This window comes from Pyrus communis, chromosome 4 (assembly GCF_041283825.1).
Source record: "Pyrus communis isolate YQ-2024b chromosome 4, ASM4128382v1, whole genome shotgun sequence".
Lineage (NCBI taxonomy): Eukaryota > Viridiplantae > Streptophyta > Magnoliopsida > Rosales > Rosaceae > Pyrus > Pyrus communis.
In genome coordinates, this window is record NC_142568.1 from 4,065,465 (window position 1) to 4,079,668 (window position 14,204).

General features: G+C 37.9%; 1 protein-coding gene and 1 pseudogene across 2 annotated transcripts; one reads left to right on the forward strand and one right to left on the reverse strand.

Moving 5' to 3' along the window:
• Positions 1-1,385: 1,385 nt before the first annotated feature.
• Positions 1,386-3,113, forward strand: LOC137723645 (phospholipase A1-Ibeta2, chloroplastic pseudogene; annotated as a pseudogene). Its single transcript, XR_015961457.1, has one exon. The product of XR_015961457.1 is annotated as a phospholipase A1-Ibeta2, chloroplastic pseudogene (transcript).
• A 5,933-nt stretch (positions 3,114-9,046) lies between these two features.
• Positions 9,047-9,916, reverse strand: LOC137723262 (cyclin-T1-3-like). The gene has a single exon (XM_068462418.2). The coding sequence runs from the start codon at positions 9,914-9,916 to the stop codon at positions 9,047-9,049; it is 870 nt and encodes a 289-aa protein (XP_068318519.2).
• Positions 9,917-14,204: the final 4,288 nt, after the last annotated feature.

Here is a 14,204-nt window from a genome sequence, read left to right on the forward strand (position 1 = left end):
GAGACCTCTAATTCTTAAATTTAAATTTCATGTAAATATGTGTTAATTTCCCAATTTTTATGGAAGAATAACAAATTCTGTGTTCAAATTCTATTGTTTTTTTAAGTTAATAAAGCAAGGAAATTCACAAATTCTAGAAAATAAAATTCTGTTATTTCAATTTCCGTTATTTTAAAATTCTTGAGTAATCTTATATTTCCTCATCCAAACAAACTGTAAATTTTCTAAAATATAAAGAAAGATTTTCATTTTCACAGCACGATTGAGTACCTCGTAATTGTGTTGTTTGGTGCCATAACACAATGCTATATTTGGTACGAACAACACAATATTGGTAAGATATGATTACATCGTAATTATGATGTCTCATGCCATAATCTATTATAATATTGACACAGAACAACACAACATCAGTGCAACAATTCGCTATAGCTGAAACAAAAGACGATACAAAGTATTTTAATACAACTAGATAAATATTAAAAAGTAAATTAAAAATATATATCAATTTTTTCATCCACTCATATTATAACACTTAACCTATCACATTATGTTTTGAGGACATAAAAATTTATCCTCAAAGTAGAGACACCGTGTGGAAAATTTCTAAAACATAAAGAAATAAAAAGGGGAAGAGAGAAACAGAAAGAAAGAGAGAGGGAGAGGTGACGGGAAGGGCAGGTTGGGCGGGGATGGGAAAGAGGATTTTGCCTTCTTTTTTTAATTATTTTAATTATTTTCTGAAATGAATACAAGGATAAAGTAGGTATTTTAGTGTCACTTATAGAGTAAAGGATAAGTGTCAGAAGCCTATTAGTGGAGAACTCCAGATCAACATATGTGCCAGGTACTTGGAAAAACTTCTCCACCGTGTGAGGCTGGACGCGGACTTTCATGAATGATTTTGTACCTTTCATGTAGCCCAAAAGCATGAACCAACGTAAATATTTGTATATTATATTTCTATATCATCTTAGATGGCATCTGATGTGGACAGCTACATCATTTGAAAAATTTATAAAAGCCAAGGAAAGAAAGGAGAAAGACTTATCGTATACCACAATCATCATTTAATTAACTAGTTTTTCTTAATTATTAATTTATTAAATAATAAACTAAATTTAAATATCTGATTAATTCAAATAATGTTGTTGTTCATATCAAATACCACTTAAGATGATATGAAAATATGATACAAAAATATGATAAGAATAACATTAAAATTATACTTATTCAAATATCCAAGTTAAACAAGGGAAAAGGTCAATAATATTTCTTTATAATAGTCAAATGGACTTCCAAACGATGGCATTTCCGTAACAACAAAGAACTCCATGGCCATTTGTAACCTCACAGTTTATATAAACGCACTTTGATCATTCGAATCCCAGTTAGTTGTAAATTGACAGTCTCTCTCTCTCCTCTCTATCTATCTAAAACGTGTGCTTCTTGATCATGATGCTCGTCGGACCAACGCTCCCAGCTCACAACGTCAACATGTTTCAGGCCAGAAAAGCCAGCTTCAGAAACCACACGTCCTCATTAAACCCATCAACGATAGCTCCATCCTCTTCTTCTTATTCACCCGCCTCCATTAAACCCGGTTCTAACTCCACCAAGTTGACTCGGCTCCACCTCGCCAACCTCGACAAGCTCCTCCAAACCCCACCTCCGCCCCAAACCCAACTCGACCCACAACCCGATCTCGAAAAGGACAAAGATCCGCATAAAAATGGGTCACGAGAAAACAGGGGAAGGGGGCTTCTGGGAGGGCTCAAACTTTCTCGGTTATGGACGCAAGTGAAAGGCGCCGCCGAAGACATGTCTCCGAGACACCTCAAGCGCCTGCAGCGCCTCCTGTCCAAGACTGGAGAGTACTCTCCCAGAAATAATTTGGGCACCCGGTGGCGCGAGTTTCACGGTTCGAACAACTGGGCCGGACTACTTGACCCGCTGGATGAGAATCTCCGGCGAGAGGTCGTCAGATACGGCGAGTTTATTCAGGCGGCTTATCAATCGTTTCATTCGAATCCAGCCATGTCGGCAGAGGAGGTTCAGATGCCTCGCAACGTGGCGCTTCCGGATAGATCATATAAGGTAACGAAGAGCCTTTACGCCACGTCATCAATCGGGTTGCCCGATTGGGTCGATGAAGTGAGGCCGGATCTCAGTTGGATGACCCAGCGGTCGAGCTGGGTCGGGTACGTGGCAGTTTGTGATGATAAGGGGGAGATTGCACGGATGGGCAGACGCGATATTGTCATTGCCCTCCGTGGGACCTCCACGTGTCTTGAATGGGCCGAGAATTTAAGAGCTCAACTAATTCAGATGCCGTCGACCGAGCAAGGTCAACAGGAACGCCAAGCAAAAGTGGAATGCGGATTTTTGAGTCTCTACAAAACACGCGGGGCCGACGTGCCGAGCCTTGCCGAGTCAGTGGTTGAAGAGGTCAAGAGGCTGATGGAGCAATACAAGGGAGAAACATTAAGCATAACTGTGACAGGACACAGCCTTGGTGCTGCCTTAGCCTTGTTAGTAGGCGATGAGCTCAAAACATGCGCCGAGAACATGCCGTCGGTGGCGGTTTTCTCCTTTGGAGGCCCGCGCGTAGGTAACCGAGGATTCACAAAGCGAATGGACGACAAGGATGTGAAGGTATTAAGGATCGTCAACTCTCAAGACGTGATCACTAGGGTTCCGGGTATTTTCGTGGGCGAAGGAGCGCTCGAGGAGAAGTTGAAGAACGCAAAGGCCGGAGGATTCATCGACATGATCGACAGGAACATGCCGTTGGCTTACACACATGTTGGGACAGAATTGAGAGTCGACACAAAAATGTCACCTTATTTGAAGCCCGATGCAGATGTGGCTTGCTGCCATGATTTGGAGGCATATTTGCATTTGGTGGATGGGTTTTTGGCATCTAATTGTCCTTTTAGAGAAAATGCTAAAAGGAGCTTAGTGAGGTTGCTTCAGGATCAAAGATCTAATGTGAAAAAATTGTATACAAGCAAGGCAAATAATTTGACTAGTTTAAAACTGGAAAGAACGGGACTGATGGTTAGTTGTTTACCTAGTCCATCATAAATCGACATCAATAAAACTTTTGCACATATCTATATGTTATTCTGGCTAAATTTGTCAAAATTATGCCTATGTATATGAAGAAAGTTGAGGTTAAAAACGTGGACAATGCAACGGGGTGATGTGAAGCGCATGTGACCGTTTGACTTCATATGTGAGACAATCTCCTCTGATACTATGAAGAAAGTTAGGATTCCACCATAAAATCAATTGGCAATATAGGGAGTAGCCCAACTTACTTACAAGCTCGTGAAAAATTCATCCTCTCATCAATGTAGGACTTATTCCCAACAATATGTTTTGGTTTTGTGGTGAATTCATTTTCCTTTGTTTTACCAAATTGTCTTTCAAAAAAGTTAAAAGAAAATAATTTTTGTAAACAATTCTAATGGGATTGTTCAACCAATAATCTTAGACAAATTAATAGTTAACAAACAAAAATAAAGCTCCCAGTGGGATTAGGAATTAAATTAACCTCTCTTACAACCAACCAGATCCTATCTAGATATTTTTTGTGCAGGTCTCGAGAATTCATGAATCGTGTTCGGTCATTGTACATCATGCGGTCAGTTTTTGTCAGGTACTGTTTGTGTTCGATTTTAAATAAAAAAAATTAAAATGATTTTTGACCGTACGATGTACGATGAACAAATACTGACAAAGAGGATCGGAAAACGGATGTCACTTAAAATATTAATAAGTGGATACTTTCAATTCAATTCAATTTGTTATCCATTCAATTCAATTTTCTCAACTAGATTAGGTCAAAAGATAAGTAAAACCGAAATATTTAACTCTCTTTTTCTGGAAAATTAGAGCAAAAAGTTTAAAAAGTCAGATGTGGAAAGATAATAGCACAACTAAAGAGTAATGATTTATCCTTAGAAAAAATAAATAAAGGTTATGCACCACTCTTTTCTGCATATTGTGTACATTATTTTAAAACTTAATTCTCGTTTGATTTCATCGATTTAATAGTTGAAATTTGTAGTCACTAATTATTATTTCTAAGGTTGAAATTTTTTCTCGAAAATCCCAAATCAAACCTAAAATGACACATCCCGAATCGGAATGTCTACTAGGACTTCGAATTGAGCTGTGTTGGCCGACACCTGGAAGGTGACGAAGCCATAAAGTGTAGTGATGTGGAAAATGTGAATAAATTTAAACATAAAAGTGCCTAAATATAAGAGTGCGCTGGTACGCTGGTGAGTGGGAATGAACTCATTTCATACGTGATGACAGAGTATAAGTAAAGTACACTAAGGTAAGATAAGGATTATACCATCATAGGTAGCCACCTATACTGAGATTTGCCAAGAATCCTCGTTGATACAAAAGTTCAGCAATTAAAACCTAAAGGGGTGAAAAACAAGGGTGAGTGGGCCTAAAAATAAAGTTTTAATAAAAACACTTCAAAGCGTTATAACCCCTCGCCGTAAAACATGTATAGTTTCCAGAAAATCATACTACGTATAAGTATGAAATCAAATGAAAATCCACAATAATTCCAAAAATATGCCAATCACAATATCTCAATAGTAGCATAATAGAATCAGATGTTCATCGATCTATGCTAGCACACAAGTCGAAGTCACCTAATGCAACCTGTACGACTAAACTAATGCTCATCAATCTATGCTAGCACACAAGTCGGAGTTGCCTAATGCAACATGTACGACAGGATTGGGTGTAATCATAATATATGCTCTAGTGCTACAATCATGTTACGACTGGCACTATTCGCAGTCACATACGAGTCGGAGTTGCCTATTGCAACCTATACAACATGACTGGCACATACTTGGATCCAAGGCAAGCGTGCGGTGCAGATGTGAACATACACGTGAAAGACTGACCCTGGCCCTGGGCGAGCATTAACACCGGTTGCAGCAATGTATGATGAGCAAATAACATAAGTATAATCATGCCGCAACCATTCAACAATTCTAGCCAATATTATACTATTCATGACCATAAATATAATTAAGGCATCAAAGATTATAAGCATACATGTGCATCTCGTAGGATGTAGCATATTCCATAATTTATAGTCAATATAACATTCATCAAAGCCGTAACTTGGATTAAGGCATCCCACAGGATCCAAAATAATTTCATAAATTCTATCATTTCGCTAATGCTTATAAATTTTAGTTTAATCCAGGCGTATGTAAGAAATTCTTTTTTCAAATGCATAAGTGGAAACTATCAATTATATATATATATATATACACACTATAAAAAAGAAAAGACCCACTCACCTGCAATCTGCACTACAACTCCCTAGCACGAATATCGAGGCATCATGAATGATCGTCACCTAGAACAAATATCAAATCACGTCTCAGAATTCTTATCGATAGAACATGTAACTTACACAAAACACTTCCCCAAGGATGTTCTAGAATAATTTGTAACCCATTGATCAAAAGTCCACCGTCTGTCAAAGGTCGACGGTAGGGTCCACAACCCTATGTAACTCTATCCGGAAGATCCACACCTCAGATTTCCTATCCGTAACTTCCCAAGAGTTTTAATAAGCTTCTAGAACAACATCCTAAAGTTTCGGAAATCCAACGGTTGGATCTTCACCAATCACTAAAATTAAGTAGATGCCGACGCTTAGATTTACAAACTTAGAAAACCCATCCGGGAAAATCCGTACGTTAGATTCCCGATCCGTCAGTTCCTAATATTCCTAAATATTATGTACTATTATATATTAAAGTTTGGTGACGATCCTATGGTCGGATTGTCGAATCATATAATAACCAAGTGGCGACCTTTAACGGAAATATAACCAAACAACATAATTTCATCAATCGGATGTCTAATATGAAATTGGGGCACCCATTGTATCCTAGGGAGGTCAAGGGGTGTCTTTACCCACGCGGTGGCCGACCGCCCCGACTCGTCGGAAAAATCAACTATTTCCAAAAATTACCAAATTTCATATAAATGAAGATCTCAATGAGTAGAGCAAGTTTTATACTTGTGGCCAAGTCCAATTTGGCTGGAAAAAGCTCCAATTTCCCTCGAACTCGCCTGAAACCCTAGAAATGGATGGCTTCGATCCATCACCTTCGGTGCTCCGCTGCCCCTATAATTGTTAGGCTTTGTTCCAAGCCTCAAGATGAGTGTTTTGGTGGTGGTAATTGAAGGAAAACGTTTCACAATTGGAAGATCAACACCTAGACACCCTCAGACCTGTCGATGTTCCAGCGCATAATCGAGGCTCAAATCTCGTCGGGTTTGGTTGAAAATTGATGGGAAAGTGGAAGGAAAATGATTTGGTAGAGGTGGGGAGCTTTCATGTGCTCGGAAAATGCCGTGAGGGCGTCAGATATGGGCGCTAGCCGAACGGGGTCGGGTCAAATAAACGGGTCAAGGGGAAGAAGTTTTTGATCGGGTGCCACTCCCCTCTAGATCCATACCAAACCAATCCCGAACACCATTCGGTACAAGAATCGGGATTACATATTCAATGGTTCGGGAATCCCAGACCGAACTAAAAAAATATATATTTATTTTGGTTCCATGCATGTTGAATGTTGAATTTAATTAGTTTGATGGTAGACTATATTAGAAAGAGAAGTATGAAATTAAGTTGTTTGGAACTTTCAAGTGTCAATTTGACTTGGTATGCATGAATTGGCAATTGATATGAAATTTCAAATTGATATGAGATAAAAAGCCTAAATTTCAATTGGCAACAAAATTTCAGACCAAAAATCCAAAATTTAGCCCACATCCTAAAAACCTCAAATTTCATCCCAAAAACCTAAATCAAGTCTTGATTTATCTCGGTTCAGGATTGATCTTTAAATTCCCGTTCCGAAAATTTTCGATTTGGAATTTAGAATCCTATATTCGGTTTGAAATCCCATACCGAATCACCTCTAATTATTTCTAGAGAATGAATCGGTGGAGACTTGAGAAATGCCATGCACCTCAACCCCTACAAGTCCACTAAATATGCGCCTTAGAGAAAATACTAGGTATCCGGATGCATTGTAATGACACCTTTTAGTTTCCTTCAATAACTCACAAATCAAAAAAAAATTATGAAACATCATTTTTTTTGTTGCTTAATTCACCATCAAACTGTCAATCTCGGAAATTAATTTTACAATGTCATAACTTCAAAGTACATAATTCCATAACTTAAGTCTCAAACTTTCAATCTCATAACTCCGAGATTATGAAGCACCAGGAAAATTGCAACAATGAAAATTATAATACAAAGGCTATCCAAAGTTTTAAAGTATCAGATACCAAAATAAGTTCAAAAATATAGTGTTTGATATAAACTCCACACTTTCTAGTAAGAGAAAGAAAGGGCAAATGTTGTCAGGAATTTTCGACAGCAGCAACAAATACAACACAGCAACATTAGATTTCAGCAACGTCAAAGTTGCTAGCATCAGCAGATTTGACAAATTCAATGCACAAATAATAGAGTCACAAAATGAAGATATGAATACTAATAATAATTTCAATCATTCTAAGTGGTTTGGAACTAAGAGTGTTTGAGAGAAAATGAGCATCCTATGTGTGCACACACGAGTGAGATGGAGAGAATGTAATATATATTACGTATTATTATTATTAGCATAAAATAGTCTTGTAAACCCCATGCAAAATATTAAGAGAATGTTATATGCACTATGTATTATTATTAGCGGTTTGGTTCGATTAATTCATGGTTTGTAATCAAAATTGCATACTAAACCACTTTCTCTATCTGCTGCAAGCACTAGCGCAGAAGATCATAACAGCCAGGAAATTTTTATCTTTCGCTTTTTGTATCAAGAAAAGGAGAAAATCAAATGAGAAAACCGTAAAGAGAAGGAACTAATAAGGCCACAATTTGTGCAGAAGTAAAAGACCACATAACCTGTGCATCACAAAGCACAAACAAACCGAACAGTTTCTCGTTTGTTCTTAAAAGACTCTCTGTCGGAGTTACTCTTGGCTTGTATCTTGTAGAAATCACGGTCTATTCCCATTCTCCACATGTAATGATACAGTATGTATGGCTTCTAATAGCTGTGGTACACCGTACAGGTACACAACACGTACCTATATCAGTATATCACATATATTAGGTTGCAGTCTTGCAGAACAACTGAACCAAACATGCCTTTTAGCCCTTTAAAAACAGTGAAAAGGGGCTTGGGAAAAATCGAAGAAGGGTTCCTCGGGACATTAAGGATTGCGATAGAATCTCACCACTTTGCTGTTTGCAGCTTTCTACGGAATGTTGGGTTAGAATCTGTTGTTCATAGTTACTTCCACTATTTTGTAATTTTATTAGAACTTGGGAAAAGGCTTTGTTGTTGTTGGGAAATTTACGTGTAGGCCAAACTCATTAGCAAGCAGATCCTCAGGAATAAAATTAGACCACAACATGTTTTTTGGTGAAACTTTATTAGTTTTCTTCAATCTTACATAACAAAACTAAACATTGATGTTTTGTTCTTTTTCTTGTTGCTTAAATAACCACATTAAACACTAGCTGCTAAGACATATTTATGATTGAACAAATGGCGTACGCAACCCCAGATTGAAACTGTTTTTCTTGAAGATGATCAGATGGACAAACGAAGATTCTCAGCTAACGACGTTGATTAGAAAGTACTTAAGAAATGAAGCCCCATCATTGAACAAGCTTAACTTAAGTCCAAGAAAGGAAACAAATTTGTGCCAAAAGATAAGAAATGAAACAAGTTGATGATCTGGAAATCCAGTGAAGCAAATCATTCAATTCTTTTCCCTTCAATTACATCGCTTGTCTGGTTCGTGTCTATATCTCTATACATCTACCAGCAAAATTACAAAATTATTGGAATCAGATTCCGAATCACAATGCCCACTGAAACAATAAACAGATTAAGGAAGATGGCTAGCTCAACTACAATGGCATGAACTCCAACTGAACATATATAAAGAACTAAATTCACAACGACGTCCTTTGTTTCTTCGTAGGATGTGAATCAACTGTTGCTTCAATTGAAACACATGACTGAGAGCTACTGCAACTTGCACTTGGGTTTCTAGATGAAATTTCATGCTGAATGACCTTGTTATTCCTATTGTTGGACTTGGGTAGTGGTGGACGACACAGAGCTGGTTTTCCATCTGCCTTCCTTGTTAACATACCTTGCATCCGCCGAACAACCTCACGTAACTGCTGTGGCCAAACTTCAAACTCATGCCACCAAACTTTTCCATTCATCTGCGGTACTCCGGTAGATGGTATCGGAACCTTGAGAATTTCAGCCGCAACAGCCACTGAACCAGCTGCAATGCAATGGGGCTTGAACTCCAAGCACAATGTGGTTTGAAGGCACTCCTCAATCAAACTCTTAGCCAACATACCAAGGTCTCCAGAGCTACTACAATTCAATCTCTTTAGAGCCGAAGCAAGTGGATCGAACGGAAGCTTAATTCGATCAAATTCAAAACCGATTGTTTGCATAACAAGTCTCTCCCCAAGCATGATCAAATCCCTCTGCTTCCTGAAGAACTCTCTCTGCCTAATAGTACCACCACTACTACTCTTTTGACTCGATTCGAATTTTTCCCCAATCTCGTACCCCACGAAAACAATGTCATTCAAAAACCTAACTTCGTCGACTAATTTGCAAGCAAGAAGCATGCTTGAAGTTGCAACAATCTTCCAATCGTTCTTGCCATGAGATTGCTGCATGTAAAATTGGTGGCACAGCATCATCGCCGTCGAAATCGTAACCCTACCCACCTTCAATTTCGTCCCAAACTCCCTCTGAAACAAGCAGCAAGACCTCCGCAATTCCGACTCTTTCATCCGGCTAATCCCGTCCCTCCGAGATGGGGTTTCCGTTTCTATCTCCCCTTATGTGAAATACCACTTTCCAGTTCCACCCATTGTTCAAAGGCTCAAGCTTTTGCGAAACCCTAATCCCTGCTTGTTACTTCTTTTTCGTTACTTGGCTAGCACGCAATTCCTTTTGAAAACAAACAAGGACAACCCAGAATAGAAGGGATTCCCTCGGTCCTCGTTTCCCAGATTTTCCACACTTTCCCGGAAAACAAACAGAGAAACCCTAAACCCTGATTTCTTTCTACTTCGCTCGCACCCAAAGAGGAGAAATAAAAATGAAAATTAAGGAATTATAACCACAGTAAAAAAAAAAAAAAAAAAAAAAAAAAAAAAAACCCACAGTAAAAGGAAAACCTACTCTCCGTATATATTGGAATTTTTGGAAAACGATAATCTCCGGATCTCTTCCATCAAGTCCTTTTCATCAAACAATTCAGATTCTTAAAATTTGATCAAACAGCTAAAGTTATTATAATTTTTAAAGTGGGCCTCTGTTTGCAGCCGTTGTATCAAATTTCAAGAATCCAGATTAGTTGATGAGGATGACTTGGTGGAATGGATCCGAAGAGGATCCCTTTCTGAAATGTATAGTTACAAGACGTACCTAAAGCCCACGTTTGGTATGAAAGATTCCATGAGAATAAATAACTTATTATTTTAAACCACGAGCTGGTGGCCCAATGGTAAATAGTGGATTACGAGGCTTCTTAAAAAATAAAAACTGGAGGTCTTGGGTTCGAAACCTACTGCTGGTGTGGAAGTTAGACTTGTGGCCAGGGAAAGGCTGAAATGCCTCTGTGAGGCCATCTCCAACCGGAGGGTCCAGAGGGCTGAAAATAGCCCGAAAACCGTCTCCAGCCGAGGGCTAGGTCAGAGGGCTCGTGGGCCCCACAGAATCTGAAAGGGCCAAAGGGCTGGCCATAAGCAGCTAGCCAGCCCGTCCGGGCTGGGCCAGAGGGCTGAGTTTTCCTGTCGATTATAGCTGACAGGAATGTATTTATATATTTAATATAAATGTATTCATGTCGGTTATAATCGACATGAATGCTTAAACAAAAATTTGAATCCAACGGCTAATCAATAAAAATCCAAACCAAAGAAACCTTTGTTTTGTCCTTTGATCAAAATAAGCATAAACGAAAGTTTGAAAGAATAAAAATATTTCTATTTATAGCTAGCTGACTAGCCGTTGTATTCAATTTTTTTTTTTTATTTGAGCCAATTTTTTTTTTTTTAAATTCTTAAAATTCAATTTTTTTTTCTTATAAATACCTAAACCATCCATTAAATTTAAGTTATAATGTTTTTGGTTTTTTGGGCCAATTACCGTTGTAGTTTTTAAAGTTAAATAATAAATTATGTTTGGCCCTCGGTTGAAGACGATTTTTTGTAACTAGGCTAAAACAAGCCATTTGGCCCTCGGTTGGAGACGGAGGTAAATATGACCATGTACTGTTCATTAAAATATTAATATCTTGGAGGGCCAGAGGGCTAAAACGAGCTCTCTGGCTAGCCCTTTGTTGGAGATGGCCTAACTGACCTAGACAAAGGGTCATATGGCTAAAAATAGCCCGTTTTGACACGAAAACCATTTCTAAAACCGAGGGCTAGGTCAAAGGGCTCGTGGGCCCCACCTGGCCAAAAATGGGAGAACTGGCCAAAGGGTTGGCCAAGAGCAGTCAGCCCACTAGCCTTAGCCATCTCGCCAGCCTTATAGCCAGCCTAAACACATGCTGACGTAAGGTTACTGCTTGACTTCCTTTTTTTTTTTTTTTGACGAAATTTAAAAAAAAAGTAGAATTTTTTTATTTTATTTTTTATTTTATAAATACCTAAGCCAATTCTACCCCATTTCTCACATCTTTTTCACCATTCTATACTATCTTACCTCATTTTATTTCAATTATTCACCAATTTTTCACATCCTTTTCATTCTATAAAGATAAGAAATCCGAAGGCTTATTAATTTAGCAACAAGTGACACTTTAAATATGTCCAAAAACCTTATTTTAATATGGTAGTTCAATTCAATTAACCATATAATTCAATTAAATTAATAAATTATGTTTGGCCTATGACCCTTTGGCCCCTTCGGTTGGAGAAGATTTTTTGTCAAAGGGCTATGTTTGCCCTATGGCTCTTTGGCCCCCTCGGTTGGAGATGATATAAAATATGGTCTAATACTGTTCATTAAAATACAATTTCTTACAAGGCTATAAGGCTAAACATGGCCTTTTGGCCCTCTTTCAGTTGGAGATGACCTGAGTCTTCCCGGCTCCTAGAAAAAGTGGATAACCGTGGCTTACCACCAGTTGTCCCCCCTCTTTTTGTTTTTTTTTTTTAAAAAAAACATTATTTTAAGGTATATTGAATAGCGAAATGAAAAAAAATTACGGTCACATTAGAGACAAAAGATAGATTACTTTAGAAGAGAAATTGTTCATTCCAATCTTTCTATTTGATCCTAAAAATTATAAAGCTTACATGACTGTGTAACTATCAACTAACTATGTCCTTCTTGTGAATGTGGGCGTACCAACTCGCAATTGAGCTCGGTGGTGGTGGTTTCGAATGCACAGCTGACTTCTGCGCTGAAGTGATTACGTCGAGGAAGGAACATGTCTCAGCATTAGGTTCTAGAACCTGAAGACAATGCTACTAGATGATTGCAAACTTCACTAATTGGTTCGGCTTTCATGGTGTCGAACGTGGAATAACTGAGGAACACCTCACTTCACTGAAGCTGATGAGATAACCTCTTGAGGCTGAAGAATAGAGAATTCTCCATCTGCCGAGACTTGGATATATAACCAACTAACCAGTTGCAGTATTGTTCACTAATCCGAATTGAAGGTGCTCCTAAATCGATTAGTTCTACGACTCCAATGTTGTTAACTTATCTGAACTGAAGGTATCGTTGTTGTGAAAATAGTGTTGTTCACTCGTCCAAACTCAAGATATGTTGACAAGAAGGTTAGGATAGTTAGTGCTTTTCTTAAAAATGTGATAAGGGTTGTTGAGCAAGGGTTTTCTCGGAGAGCGTTTTGAGTTGTTTGTTAAGTTGAAGGGGCTTCTTTCGTTGCAAAACCTTCTTTATTTATAAATAAATAGATAAAGCCCATGCGATAAATAGGCTTGCCAAGGCAGAGTATTGATAGGACTATACCCGACATCTTCTTAAATATTCCCCTTATCCTTTAGTGACCAGATTTCACCTCCAACCAGCCTCGACTTTTTTACTTCAATAGGGATTTTGAATTTGATCTCATTATGAGACTTATTCAACTTTATCCAATTACTTAGGCATTCTGATCATTGAGATAATTTATATTTATCCAAGGTTTTATCTCCTGGCAATTTCACGACTCGGTCAATCCATCTAACTAATCTCTTCAAAAGTCTTTTCTTCATGAGAACTTGGTCGCAACGACCCTATTCAGGGGCTGAAAGTCCATTGACCTGGAGAATATCCATTGAGTCAAGATTCACTATTCTTTGGTCGGCCCCTCCTTGGCCCAAATTGTCAATTTAGGCCCAAATACCTTCTCATGCCTAATCCTCTTCTAAATTCATTCAAAATGAAAATTTTACAATCACCTATAGGCCTCGTTTGTTATCAATTCAATTCAATCCTCAAACCAGGCCAAAAGGTAAGCAAAAACAAAATATTTTCTTCGCTTTCTTGGAACATTAGAGCCAAAATTTAATATGTTGAGTCATTTATAGATTATAACACACCTAAAGCCAATAATTTACTTTAGAAAAAAATAAAATAAAATTGGTTATGCACACTCTTTTCCACATATTGCATACATCATTTTAAAATTTGATTCTCTTTTGATTTGTTTGATTTAATAATTAAAAAAGAAAAGTGAATGAAGTGAAAAAAGACGTGCATAAATCATGTCCCACATCTTTAAACCCACCTAAGCACATATAAAATTAGCCAATCACTTTTATAGACGAAAAAAGTGCAATTCTACTTGTATTCCAAGTCACCAACTAGGCCAAAATTATCAAATTCTCTAAATTCTACAGCCCCAAAAGTTAATCAGAAGACCCATTTTCACTAGTGTTGCATACACAACAACAATAGGAAAAATTTACATGAAATAAGGACCAAGGGTGACCATGTCCAAACTTAACGCACCCTGCGACATGTTATAAATTTCACATGTCGAGTGGCACGATTGGTTTTGGACATCGCCAACTTGATGCCCCTATTTCATGTAAATCCTTTAACAGATCAAAA

Bases quoted from the DNA above. Each gene is read 5' to 3' on its own strand.
- LOC137723262 (XM_068462418.2), bottom strand. From the start codon at position 9,916: ATGAAAGAGTCGGAATTGCGGAGGTCTTGCTGCTTGTTTCAGAGGGAG.